The sequence below is a fragment of the Gorilla gorilla genome, chromosome 9 (genome assembly GCF_029281585.2).
Source record: "Gorilla gorilla gorilla isolate KB3781 chromosome 9, NHGRI_mGorGor1-v2.1_pri, whole genome shotgun sequence".
NCBI classification, from domain to species: domain Eukaryota; kingdom Metazoa; phylum Chordata; class Mammalia; order Primates; family Hominidae; genus Gorilla; species Gorilla gorilla.
In genome coordinates, this window is record NC_073233.2 from 27,317,607 (window position 1) to 27,332,299 (window position 14,693).

Below are 14,693 nucleotides of genomic sequence, written 5' to 3' on the forward strand. Positions count from 1 at the left end.
ATGTAAACAATGAGGCATTTTTATCTCCAGATTAGGAGTTTTGGGATAAGCCTGTCAAAGGGGAAGAGAGGATTCGGACAAGTGCCTTAAGGCAGGCGATCAAATGTGTTAATACCATTGTGGGAGTGGCAAGGGGCAAAGGAAGAAAAAATGTCTATTTCTTTGCTTCACAGCTTGGGCCAAGAAGCAGATGGCAGATTTGACAACAGTGCACTTAGCAGAACTGTCACTTTGGAGCAAGCTGCCTTGCCAAGTTGGCAGCAGCCACATTTGGGAGTGTGGGAATTTATTAGACAGGAATTCCAGACCTTGGAGGTGTGGTCTCTCCATGCAAGTACACTGGGAAATCTAGCTCTCATTAGGACCAACGAGTCATGGTCAACTGATTTATCTACAAAATTGAGGCATAAAAGATGATCAGAGATAGATTTTTGTTTACTGAAGGGAGGAAAGGACCTATCCAGACAATTATATTAATTCTCCATTTTTTTTGGTCCTACTTTTAATGTTTGAAGTTGTATTGAATGCCAGAAATAACTCTTATCTGTGGATCAAGAAATTTGACTGTTTTTTGCCACCTACTGGAGGCTCGTTAATTGGAAAATGATTTATTATTACTCTCAATAAATCCTAAGGCATGGGGCTTTGGGCTGGAGATAAAATTATAGATATTTTCCCTACCGTCATGGGGGTTGCAATTAGCAGCAGGGACATGGTGGGGTGTACAATTAAATGGGAAATTAGGATGTCATGTGATATATATTTTGTTGGGATTAGGTTCAAAGTACAATAGAATAAAAAAGTGAGGACGATTAACCAGTGTTAAAGGGTAAGAACAAGTTCTGAGGGAAGTCAGCCCTAAGCAGAAGCTCATGGGTGTATAGGGTGGGAGGTTGCCAGTGGAAGGTGGATGGGGTGCTCTGCAGGTGTTTCTGAGAAAGAGAACAGTATATGTAAGGCCCGGAAGTGAGAGAGAAAGCGTGGCTAGAACATATGTGGAGGTGTGGGTGTTTTGGAGGGTGAATGAAATCACGGGAAATGGTGGGCTATGAACCTTGGGAGACAAGAAGCCTCATGAATGGCCTCGTTTGCTGAACTAAGGATTTTGGACTTTATTCTGAGAGCTTTAGGGACCCTGATTTTAAGCAGGGCCTCATGTTTGCACTTAAAAAATATGTATCTGACTGTTATATGGGGAAGGACTGGTGAAGATTGAGACTAGAACATGGGAGAGCTAGGAAGTTGTGGTGGTACTGAAGAAGAGGGATGATGACAGCCTGAACAAAGACAGTGTCTGGGGGCAGAGGGTGAGGAATGGAGAGGAGGAGGTTGACTTGAGAAACTTAAGAAGGGGACATTGATAGGATTTGGACACTGATTGGACATGGAGTTGTGTAAGAGGGAGAGGTTAGAAGGATGCCAGGCACTGGGGTGTGGGAGCTGGGATGGATACCCATGCCATTGCCATTCACTGAGAGGAGAATACAGGAGTGGAACATATTTGGGTGGGGAGTGAGGTTGCTGCAGGTCAGATTCTGAGGGGGAACAGACTTTGACATAGAGATTTACATGTACTTTATTAGGAAGTGCTCTCAGGATCAATTCTGGGATAGGAATGAGGTGGTGAAGGAAGAAGAATTGGGCAGAAGGAGAAGTTAAGCTGCAGTGGTTACAGCAAATGCCGAACTCATTCCTACCGGGAGCTTTGGAGCTGGAATGGCCCTTCAGAGTTGTCCTCAGTTGGAGAAAGGGGGCCAGGACTGTGTACCATGTTGACCCACCAAGAGAACTTCACCTTCGGCAAGGTGGCTCTCTACAGCCCTATACAAGTCTTAGATCTCCATTCAGGGGAGAGCTGTTAGCTGCCAACTGTCACAGCAGTTGTAAGAATGTATCCTTTGCTCATGGAAGTAGATCTCCATATACCACAGCATCCACTACAGGGTATGATGTTAAGTAAAGCATGTCCCTGGACTTTCTTCTTCCTGTGGCTAAAATGGACTAGATGACTACTATTTTTTTTCTGTTTTATTGGAAGGGAGGAATGAAAACCCCATTTCTCACCTGGTCATCCTCTTTGCCTTTCAGATCTTGCCCCTCAACATCGAAGGGGGTCTAGGTTCTTTATCTGCAAACATAGCACTTGCCTCACTTAGTAATTATACATTCACTGATGTTATTATGTAATTACTGTCTATTTCCCTGATTGTAAGCTCCATGAGAAAAAAGCTTTGGTTCTTGCAACATTATATTACCTGTTAGCATGTTGCCTGCCCTTTAGTAACACTAAAATATTATTTAAATGAAGAATAACTGAGCATCCCATGAGAATCAGAGGATTTTATAACTAGGAAACCACCAGATTTAATCAGCCCATTTTTAGCAGATACAGATACAAAGGCTCTGAAAGGTGAGGTGGTTCTATAAGACCAACACCGAATTAGTGGGTGAGATCTCTTAGAGTGCATATCATTGCTTCTGTTCCTCCTAGAGCTGGGGCTAGAAGCGTCCTCATCAGGGCAGGAGAGGGAGTGACCAGATACTTGCTCCTTTTTTCCTGTTGAAGTGGATGGAGAATTTGGTGGTGTTATATTAGGATCATATCAAATTGACATATGCTGTACTTGCTTAAAAGTGAGTCAGCCAGTTAAGTCAAGAAATGAGTTTCAGTGCAATCGAAATTGAGTGGTAGGAGTTCCATTTATGTTTCTCTTTGAAATTTTCTACAAGTTCACCCCCCTGCCCTTCCTGGCAGCCTTTTAAACTCACCTTTCCAAAGGCATTCTCTCTAGTGCGTTGATCTAGCACTTTACAGGCTTTTCTTGTATTTCTCACTTGTCTCATGTGTGTATTTCTCACGCCCACTCCCATGATCACAAGGAAGAAGAAATGGTGTCCTTCTCCATTGTGGCTGAGGTTCTGAGGAATGGAATATATGTGAGTCCCCTTTCACCCAGTTCGTTTTAGCTGGAGTGTCTGAATCAAAGCTACTGCTAATTGCACTCCACAGCAGTTGCCACCAGTTCTTTCTTGTTTTAGCTTCTTACTACATCAATTCATTCTCTAGTTCCTTTGGCAACTGTAGCACTGAAATAATTGTATATCCTGGCTGTAAAGGCCGGGCAAACACAATCATGATGAGATCTGCCTGGGAGATTTAAGGGTTATCCTCCACACAATTCCTTTCACTTTAGACAAAGAGATTTGTATTGTTCAGAAGCAGAGAATCTAGGTTTCTGTGGAATCTATTGGAGTTAGAAGGTACCTCTGAGGTCATTTTGTGGCACAGCAGGACTGTCTGACCCATTTTTATGTTTTATTACAGCAAAATGTATCTATGGAGGAAAAGTTCTTGCAGAAGGCCAGCGGATTTTAACCAAGAGCTGTCGGGAATGCCGGGTAAGTGTTAATTTTATGGTCCCTATCACTTCTGGAAAATGAATAGATAGATGTATGGGCTTTAGATGAGGTTCTTGAGTGGGGCATATTGGCCTGGATAGGGCCCCGAGGGGTGGAACTCTCTGCGGTGGGTTGGAGTACACGATGGCGAGGATCCAGCCAGGCCATTTATGTGGTTAGCTTGTGGTCAGCTGTGGATCAGGTGGCCTTGGAAGAAGCTATTAAGGCAAGGATGTGAGAGGAGAAAGAACTAACAGCTATTATTAGTTAGGGAGGCTGGTGGGTGGCCCTGCGAAAGGGTTTTGAGTTGGTATTAGGGGAATCAGTCTCTAATGCTAGTTATGATAATACTAACTCTACTCCCAGAGGGCTGATATACTGTTAAAAATGCCTCTTCCTCCTGCCTGCCCCTCCCAAGCATTACTTGAAATAAGATGTATAAGATCATAGATCTCATTCAATAATCATTCGACAAATATGCATTAAGCAAATGCTATATGACAGCATTATAGTAGGTTCTGGATATACAACAGTGAACAAAACAAAGTCACTGTCTTTATAGAACTTGCAGTCTAGTGAGGGAGATAGACAGTAAGAATTAAACAAACGTATAATATAATGCCAAATTCTATAAAAGTATGAAGTAGGCTGAAGGAATAGAGAGGTCTGAGTTGGGGATAGGTGGACTGAGAAGATCTCTCTGAGATGTAATTTTGGAACAAAATTACATTTTGGGTAAGGTGTGGGAGCCAGCCATGCAGGTATTTGGGTGAGTGATTACTTAACCAATAATTGCTTCCTAGGTAGATGAGGGAGAAGGCATGTTCCAAACAGAAGGAATTGCACTTATAAATGCCTAAAGCAATAAAGGGAGCAGGTTTTACTTAGGGACCTGCAAATAATTTGACTTGGGTGAAGTTCTAGAGCTCATGTGGGAGAGTGATGAGAGATGAACCTGGACAGTTAGACAGAACAGGTGACAATGGACCTAGTTTGGACTTGATCTTAATGGAGATGAGAGTTCACTGAAGCTCTCTCCTCTCTCTCTGTCTCTCTCTCTCTCTCTGTGTGTGTGTGTGTGTGTGTGCATACACGTGTGTGTGTCACGAGCAGCTGTGCATTTCCAAAGGTCACTGTGATTGCAATGGGAGGAGTGATTGGAGGAGCACCAGATTGATTTGAATAATTGTAAGAAATGACCTAAGGTTATGATTGAAGGCAGTGATAGTGAAGATGTACAGGAAAAGAGATTCGAGAGCTATTTAAAAAATGGAATTGAAAGGACTCGAGTGATTGGGTTTGGGGAAGGCTAATATGATGGAGAGGAGAAACCCAGATGATGTCCAGGTTCCTGGTAGAGTTGCAGGGAATACCAGTTTCTGTTTTCCCAAGTAGCCAAATCCTCCCCTGGCTAACGTAGGTAAAAATGACAATGTTATTGAAATGATATTGGGGGACTCACAGAATCCTCAGAAGGCCAGACCAGGCTTGATACTAGATAGAGATCAAAGAGTCCCAGAAGTTAGGAAGCAGAAACCATAGCAATGGCCTAGTAGCGGGGATCCCGGCAAGCACATTGCTGCTGTGATGAGTGACTTTCGATCATTTCTACTGTCCTGGAGTCACTTATACAAGATTTAAAGTTTGGAGAAAGGACATATGATTAGCAAAGTTTGGATCATACATCCAAGCTCTGATTGTTCAGGATGGGGAAGAATTCGACCCCTTTATCCTCTGTGTAAGGAGCCAGTTACCTGGAATTATCACCCCATTAAGACAGCATGCAATGGAGAAAACATTCCCCAAGAGAACACTGTGGTACTCATGGGAAGGGAGACTGGATCAGAAGAAGCCAAAATGTGATAAATGCTCTCTTCATTAGGTGATGATAAGATACTGGTGCAGGAAGAGGAACATTCAGGAGGAGGAACATGTTTTGTGGGTGAGGAGGGAGTGAAGAGCAAATGGGGCCAGGTTTAGGCATGTTGAGTTTGATTGTACTTTGGCTATCTACACAAACTCTCTAAAACTTAGTATTTTAGGATTATTTCTGTATTTTATGATTATTTCTCATGGCTGCATGGGTTGAATGGGCTCAGCTTAATGATTCTCACTTGGCTTCTCACATGCAATTGCAATCTGGTGGCTGCTGGAGCTAGAATCCTATGAAGGCTTGACATGGCTGGCTATCAAAGATGGCTTCTTTACTTTTCTGTCTAGCACCTCAACAAAGATGAATAGAAAGAGACTTCTCTCTGTGTTTCTGTCTGGTGTGCTTGCTCTCTCTCTCCCTCCCTTCTTCCCTCCCTCCGTCCCTCTCTCTCTGTATGTGTGTGAGTGTGCCTTGTTCTCTGCAACCCCTAGACATGGCTACCTTGGGCTTCTTTTTTTTTTTTTTTTTTTTTTTTTTTAGACCGGGTCTCGCTCTGTCTCCCAGGCTGGAGTGCAGTAGCACAATCTCGGCTCACTGCAACGTCTGCCTCCCAGGTTCAAGCAATTCCTCTGCCTTAGCCTCCTGAGTAGCTGGAATTAACAGCTGCACCACCACACCCAGCTAATTTTTGTATTTTTAGTAGAGACGGGTTGTTGGCCAGGCTGGTCTTGAACTCCTAATCTCATGATCCACCTGCCTCGGCCTCCCAAAATGGTGGGATTACAGGTGTGAGCAACTGCACCTGGCCCCTTGGGCTTCTTTATACTATGGTGGTCTCAGGGATTTCTCACATGCTGGCCAGCTTCTCCCAGAATAAGCTTTCCAAAGACCAAGGTGAAAGCGCCAGTATTTCTTATAACCTGGTCTCCGAAACTGGAACATCATTTCTTCTACATTCTAAAGGCTATACAGGCCCAGGCCAGATTTATTGTAGAGGCAGACAATACAAGGGCATGAATACCAGGAGGCATGATTCATTAGGTAGACAGGCATCTTTGGAGACCAGCTGTCATAATAAGACTTTGTGATATAATTTTCTACTTAAAAATACCCACCTCCAGCCAGGCATGGTGGCTTATGCCTGTAATCCCAGCACTTTTGAGAGGCTAAGGTGGGCAGATCACCTGAGGTCAGGAGTTCAAGACCAGTCTGGGCAACATGGTGAAACTCTGTCTCTCCCAAAAATACAAAAATTAGCTGGGCATGGTGGTGCATGCCTGTAATCCCAGGTACTCGGGAGGCAGAGGCAGGAGAATTGCTTGAACCCGGGAGGCGGCGGTTGCAGTGAGCTGAGATTGTGCCACTGCACTACAGCCTGGGCGACAGAGTGAGACGCCATCTCAAAAAAAAGTAAAACAAAACAAAACAAAACCCACCTCCAACATATCATCATGGGAAGTTACTAAACTAATAGGTTAGTGGATTTCCATGGCTGGAAAACATTAGGAATCAGAGAATTCCTTTAATTGGGTGAAAATCTACCCACCTGTAACTTCTGTCCAGTGGCTTTACTTCTTCCCTCTGGAGGATAAGAGGGTGAGTCTAATTATTCTTACAATATAGCATTGTGGTTGAAAGGTCAAAATCTGCAGTCAGGTGGATCTGGGTTTAAATCCTGAAATTTTACCTAGTTGTTAGTGAAGTTCAGAGTTCCTTGTATTCTTTTCTCTCATTGGGTTCCAGTAAGAGCTGGGTTGGAGAACATAACTTTAGATTATTACTTCCTCCTACATGATATGTTTTCTCTCCTCACCATTCCCACTGCAACATAATGGAAGACAATTATAGGCATAATCACCAGCCCTGGAGGAATGTGGAACATTTTGCCTAGTGCCTTGTGCTGAACTGTCAAACCTATTCCTTTTCTGCCTAACATTAGCTGGGACACACTAGTCAGAATAGCAACACTTCTTACCTATCTGATCCTGATTTCTAGAAAATAGAACGCGAGGCCTAGGTATTTGTGTTGATGCTTTATTTATTTATTCTTTGGTGGTCATGGGCGTGGATAGAGGAAGGGGAAGGGTATAGTCCTAGGAATGCAAGAGTGAGGCACAGACAGAAGGAAGTATGGAAGGAAAGGCAGGAGAGCAAGTACAAGATGGTGCATCACAGAAAAGTCAGAACCCCACAACAAAGCACAGCTGGCTTTGTGAGGCATCTCCTGAGAAGGTGACAGAGATCACTGTGTCTCAGAAAAGACCATCCTCACAAGTGCTCTTACTTACATTGTTTCATTTTCTTTTCATCACACCTCTGGGAAAAAAGACAGGAATGTGTTTTAAAGATTGAAAAGAATGAGGCATTTAGAGACTTGCAGAAGCACTCAAGGAGATACTACTACAAGAAGAGCTTGAATTTTGTTCTTTATGGAGAGCTGGGAAGGAAAGACATTCCCTGTATTTTGTCTCTCATTGGCCAGACTGTACCCTAAAGGTTAGCTTCCTTGAACCTCCCTATTTTGATTCCCATTCTTGCCCTCTTGGCTGCTGCTGGGAATGCCAGAGATTCCAGGAGTCCAGGTCGTCTGGTGGGCATGCAGGTGTGGTGGTCTCTCTGCATCAGTGGGTACTGGGTGTAGGGGCTCTCCACTCTGTGGCAGGGGCAAGGATGGTGTGACAACAAGGGCTTTAATGATCTCTTGACTGACAAGGAAGCTCCCAGGGTTGGGAGTAGGGGAGTAGGGGAGTAGGGGAGCAGGTGGGGTGGTCAATAACCTATAGCTGGCACATTATCACACAAGGATGTTGTGTAGATTAAATGAGATAAAACACATGGAGAACTTAGTAGAGTGCTTACCACTAAGACCATCCTCAATAAATGTGAGCTATTTTTGTTATTCCATATGACCATACATGTCCTTCTTGAATTTAAGACAGATACCATGCTCTCTGAACATTGTTTTACTTCTAGGAAGGGAAAACTGTTGGATTCTAAAATCGTTGCTTTTGTCTTCGACTTCAGGGAAAGCTGGGATGATTAAAGGCAATTTTGCTCACTGTGGTGATGGTCCCAGAATCAGCCATAACACTTAAAATTAGCAAATCCTTTTCCATTTTGAGTGGAAGCTGTGGGTGACTCTAGCAAGGGTCACTATTATGATTCAACGTCTATTATCAAAGAGGAGCCAGGCAGACACCATTTGAGACCTTTAGAAGATATGGGCATGGATTTGAATGCCAGCTTATTTAAATATCACTTACTACTATTACTGGCACATTGCAGTTGCTCTACACACTTGGGTTCATCTTTTACTGTTTTTTTTTTAATAATTTAGAAAGAAGTTGGGGCAGACAGATTATTCTCTTGCACAAGTAGTGTGTGTGTGCCTGTGTGAGTGCATGTGAATAATTTTATTCTGTGCAAAAAAATTATTTTTCCATTTATTGTCTTTCTATAGTTATTTACTAGTTACTTTGTATACAAGAAAGAGTTATTGACAATAATTTTTAATATTTCTTGAGCACTTATTATTTTCCAGGCACAATTTAAAGCATCTAAAACATATTTATCTCGGCCGGGCACGCGGGTCAGCACTTTGGGAGGCTGAGGCGGGTGGATCACGAGGTCGGGAGATTGAGACCATCTTGGCCAACATGGTAAAACCCTGTCTCTACTAATATACAAAAAATTAGCCGGGCATGGTGGCACATGCCTGTAATCCCAGCTACTTGGGAGGCTGAGGCAGGGGAATCGCTTGAACCCAGGAGGCGGAGGTGGCAGTGAGCTGAGATCGCGCCACTGCACTCCAGCCTAGTGACAGAACAAGACCCCATTTCAAAAAAAAACCCAACAAAACAAAAAACCATATTTATCTCACTGAAACTTCATAATAATTCTGTGCAGAAGGTAATACCCAGATGTGAAAATCGAGGCACAGAAGAACAAGGCCACATAGGTAGTGAGTGAGCCAGCTGGGATCAGAACCTGTGTGGTTTGGCCCCACAGTCTCCTCTCTTAGCCTGTCTACTGCCACTCCTGTTATTGTTAGACTGACTTGGAAATAATTCTCCATTCTGAATTTTAGAGGGGTAGATTGAGAAGGATTGATTGATCAGTTTTCAGTCTATCTGAGAATATCAGATTGGTCAGGCTATGGCCCAATGATTCCCTTGATAAAGGTAGCATTTATAAAAGGCCATGGAAGAGCTTTGGGACATAGTTAATGGATATTGTCAGCAGAGAGTGAGGGTAATGGGTATAGGATCAAAGGGCCTCTTATTTCTCCCAGGCAGCTTTTCTCAAGATGTAAGCTCTAATGCTCTATGGAATCTGTTGTATGCAATAAATTAAACTTTCTCTTAGGCATCTAAAATGGTATTATGAAGTATTATCCTTGGGAGGATTAAGGAAATAATTGCTAAAATAATTTTTGATATTCTGTCATTCAGTTGACAAAAGGATGCCTGGAGATCCATCCATTTTCATTTTCCTGGGATCATTTTAAAGCTTCAGCAACACCAATTAGTCAAAAAACAAACTCTTGTTTCAAATATTTTCACCAAGTGTTTCCAGGAATTAACATAATTTTTTAAAAAAATCAACATGAATAAACTCTCCTAGCAGTCTTATTAATTTTGCCCAATTATTGCTTTTCTGCAGAATTTCTTTATCCTAGCAACAATTTTTGATTTGAAGTTGTAAGTTTTATATGTTGTTAGAAATTCAGGTTAGTGCACAATGATTAGTACAGAACTTAAAAGTGTATGTATTTGACCAATGACATGGAGACAGCCACTCTAAATGAGAAAGAAAAAAGGAATTGTATTTTTCCACCAGTGCAGAACTCCAGGGGTGATAAAATAACATACCATAATCAGAAAGACTTAAAATGTTAATTATCAGGTATTTCTTACTAGAGATAGTTTTGAAAATAAAGCTATAAAAGGTTTGTGCCTAATTATGTAGCTGGATTAAATGGATTTGGTGGCACTTATGCAATGGTAATCACAGTTCATATTATTTTTCAAATTCATGCAAAAAGGTTTGTCTCCATTTAAATATTTGGGATTATGATCTTACTCATTAAATATGTTAAAGGTTGATTAGAACTGGTGACTGATTTAATCAGCGAAGCAAACCCTTTTTATAAAAATAGAAGATTTGTGAATGATTATTTTTAAAAAATCTTCTGTAGCATTTTTAATATTTTGTTTTTACAAAAATATATACTTACACAATTTGGAATATAGAGGGAAAAATGTAAGGAAGAAAATGGGAATCAGTCCCGAATCTCACCACCTAGAGATAATCTTTAAACAGTTTGATTTTTGACAGCAAGAGTGAAATTTATTTTAATTGTCTTAGTTTGGGTTCTCCCAGAAGCAGACCCTGAGCTAAGGATTTCAGTACAAGCGATTTATTAAGGTAGTGCCCCCAGGAGAAACCAGCGAGGGTGTGGGGGATGCCAGATGGAGAAGGGGAAGAAACTGAGAAGAGGTACAATTTTAGATGAAAGGTCAGACATACCGTAATCCCACCATGGGCTCTGGAGCATACATTTTACCCTAGAGATTGTCTGTCTTCGAGGTAAAGAATATCCCATACCATTCATTCACTGGCTTTGGGTCATACGCATGGGAGTTGTAGAACTTGCATGTAACTTCCGGCTCTCTGCATGGGCAAAATGGCTCCATTGCCCAAGGGCAGTGCTCTGAGAGTGACAGAGGTGAACCAGTTGCAGCAAAGCATTGATAAACCTAGAGGTGCGCACATAGAACTGACAAAAGGATTCAACAGTGTCAGCCACTCTTATTTATGCCAGGAGACATAATATGTCTAAATATATTAATATTGGAGGATAGACTTAGAGGCAGTAATGGTAAGTAATTCAGCATTGTGATTTCCTCCACATTTAGCTGCTGATAGTAAGGTTACTAACTTCCATTGATTGGTAATAACTGGTTTGATTCCCTGTTGTAGAAAGTAAGGCACATCAGGTAGGGACACTTGCCTTAGGACTGGAGCTAATTTTTGAGGTTAGATACCACCCATCATGGTCTGGATTGAGGATTAAAAATGAAGTGCAGTTGTGAAGTGGGGAAGAGTGAGTAGCAGGATCAATTCTCAGGTCTTAGGGACAATTCTAAGATAGTCAGGAGAAAGTTAAGAGTTACCTTGGGAAAGATTGGGAATAAAGATAAAAGGAGAAGAAAAGACAAGACTAAGAATGCCAGAGGCTGGCCTGTCTGGACTGGAAATTCTGAGAAAGGAGAGGAAGCCATGGTGCAAATAATCCAAAAGATGAGCAGTTGGAAATTTATATTTGACATATGTTACTGTTCCAATTTAAGAATGGGTATTCCTGATATAGTGGAAGTTCTTGCCAAACCAGAGAAATGTGGAACCACTGGGATGATGGTCTCATGAAGATGGAAAACTCAGTCTCTCCTGCACCCTTCTTGACTATACACCTTCATCCTTTTCTTCCACCTGTGTTGGGAACTACCTTTTGGCCTTAAATGAGACGCCTCTTCTTGAGCTTGCTTCTTGGTTGACTTAAGCATCCCCTTAAAAATGGGAGAGAAAAAGTAAATGTTTTAGATAAAATAAGGAACTCTCAGCATTTTTAAAAAAATAGTAATGGAATAATTTTTACAAATTGGCATCATACTAAATACAGATGCTAGTAATGTCAACCAAAAAGACCTTGGATGAAGTAAGGTCATAAAGATTCACCTTCTGAATATTACACACGTTATTGTAAGTGATTTTATATCTAGGGAAAATCTAATGCTCAGCTAACTGATCCTCTGATCCTCTTTCAGTTCATTCCTGCCTACATGCCTTGGCTCTTTTCAGCTCTTTGCCAGGAAAGTCCCTTCTTCCTTTATTCCACTAATCAAGTTCCCCCAAACCTGACGTCTTCATAATTTCTCCCCACCTGAGCAGAGTTAATTATTATTCTATGACACATTATAATACTTTTATTAGAGCACATTTTTAGACTTACTGTGCTGTATGTTTTATGGTTTCTAGTTTATGAGGCTTTATTCCCCCCTCCATCCAAACTGAGAACTCATTAACAGCAAGGAAGATATGCTGTCTATCATTGGGTTCACAATGCCTGTTATCCAGGGGCGTGCCAGAGCTCACATAAGCTCAATCATACATAACTTCCCAACATTGCTTTCAGTGATACCATGTTAGTAGCTCAAAATCAGCCATCACTGGAGTATTTACATCATAGAAATTAGGAAATGTTATAAATTAGGCCCCACCTGACCAAGAGTCGATTGTTAGACTTTTATCGGTGCATTGCTGTTAGAATCCTTCTGCTCCGTAGAAGATACTTCAAAACTGTTGAATTTGAGGCTTTTAGGTTATAGAAAGGGAAATTTACCTTATATTCCAGGGGTCTCATTAATTTAATTTGTGGCATTATCGTTTTTAGTGGAATCCCTGGGAGCATTAATTATTGTATGTTGTTATCACTGCAGGCTATTAACAAAGAACGTTATAAGTTTGTTCCATTGACTAAAAATGTGAACATCTTTTTCTTTCCCTAATATTTGGCTTCCAGGGTGGAGTTTTAGTAAAAATTACAGAAATGTGTCCTCCTTTGAACTGCTCAGAAAAGGATCACATTCTTCCTGAGAATCAGTGCTGCCGTGTCTGTAGAGGTAAGTGGGCTTGGTAGTGGGCCATGCATGGGGTGAGGCTGGGGCCGGTCTTCTGGGGCATGAGATTTTAATGAATAGTATGATAATAACGGGTCCAAAACTCTGTGCGCTGCTCCTTAAAAAGTTGCATATCCTATTTACCTCTCTCAGTCATAGTCTCCTCAATTATAAAATGAGGATAATAATAGTATCTACTTTGTAAGACTGCTGTGAAGATTAAATGGGATAATGCATAAGCACCTACCATCATGCCTAGCATGTGACAAATGTTCAATAAATGATAGTTCCTATAATAATGCTAATGTTAGTTCTTATAGTAATAACCATTATCATCGTTATTACATTTTTCTCATGAGTGAGATTGGCAAGCATTCTTTTCAGCTCCGTCTGTTGGGCCAGTTCCCATACTCTGGTAGAGAATGATGTATGGTGAATCCTTACTCATAGGTTAGATTGTTATGCAACATTTTTACTCCCTGCAAGGAAAAATGCATCAGATAAATAACACTTGGTTGCTAATTAATTATTTGGGAGAAATGGTTTTGCTTCATCTTCCTGGAATTTCCTTCATCCCAAAATTTATTCTTTATTTAAATTTTTATTTACTATTATTATTAGTTTATAGTTAGAGTCTCGCTCTGTCACTCAGGCTGGAGAGCAGTGGTATGATCATAGCTCACTGTAACCTTGAACTCCTGGGCCCAAGCAATCCTCCTGCCTAAGCCTCCCAAGTAGCTGGGACTTCACAGGCATACACCATCACACCCAACTAATTTTTATTTATTTATTTTTTTTTTAGAGACTGGGTCTTGCTATGTTGCCCAGGTTGGCCTTGAACTCTTGGCCTCAAGCAATTCTCCTGTCTTGGCCTCCCAAGGTGTTGGGAGTACAGGCATGAACCACCATGCCCAGCCTATTTTTATTTTTCAATTGTTATATAATAGTTGTGCATATTTTGGGTGTACATGTGATCTTTTGATACATGTATACAATGTGTAATAATCAAATCAGGGTAATTGAGATATCCATCACCTCAAAATTGATCTTTGTGTTGGGAACATTACAATTCTTCTATCTATTTTGAAAAAGACAATAGTTTATTGTTAAGTATAATTACCTTACTGTACTATCCGATAAATTCCTTTTATCTAACTGTATTTCTGTACCCAGTAACCAAATTCTCTTCATATTCCCTCCCCCTTTCCCTTCACGGCCTCTTAAATTGATTCTTATGTCTTAAAACCCAGCTCAAGTATCACTTCCTCTCTGCAGCTTCTCACCCAAGCAGAATTAGATGAATTAGGAGATCCTAGGATTTGTTCAAAAATCTTAAAAAAAAAACAGTTAAACTCATAGGTATTATTTTAAAACTATATCTACCATAAATACTTCAGATTCTCAAATACCCAGTAAATGATATCCTTTTAATCTGAGCTTTGAAGCTTCCAGAGTTAAGGAGGTCCCTGCAGCATAGCAATTTAGCTCAGGTAACCTCATATTTTGCTTTTTTTCCCTATCTTTTCTGTAGCAGAGGGGTGGCAAAAATTCTTTATAAAGGGTTACAAAATAAATATTTTTGGCTTTGCCGACAAGAGGTTTCTGTTACAACTAACAGAAGAAAGTTAGCAAGAAAGCAACACAGATCATAGGTATATAAATGGGTGTGACCATGTTCCAATGAAACTTTATTTACAAAAACGGGTGGCAGCCTATAATTGTTGACCCCTCCCGTAGCACCT

At 41.1% G+C, this 14,693-nt stretch overlaps 1 protein-coding gene across 2 annotated transcripts in view; it reads left to right on the plus strand.

Annotated features, from left to right (window-relative positions):
* NELL1 (neural EGFL like 1) overlaps positions 1–14,693 on the plus strand; it is a 914,558-nt gene that overhangs the window by 268,841 nt on the left and 631,024 nt on the right. For both annotated transcript variants that reach the window (XM_019037681.4, XM_019037682.4), the window contains exons 10-11: positions 3,326–3,399; positions 12,855–12,954. In XM_019037681.4, coding sequence (XP_018893226.3) covers positions 3,326–3,399; positions 12,855–12,954 — 174 coding nt within the window. The remainder of the gene's footprint in view (positions 1–3,325; positions 3,400–12,854; positions 12,955–14,693) is intronic.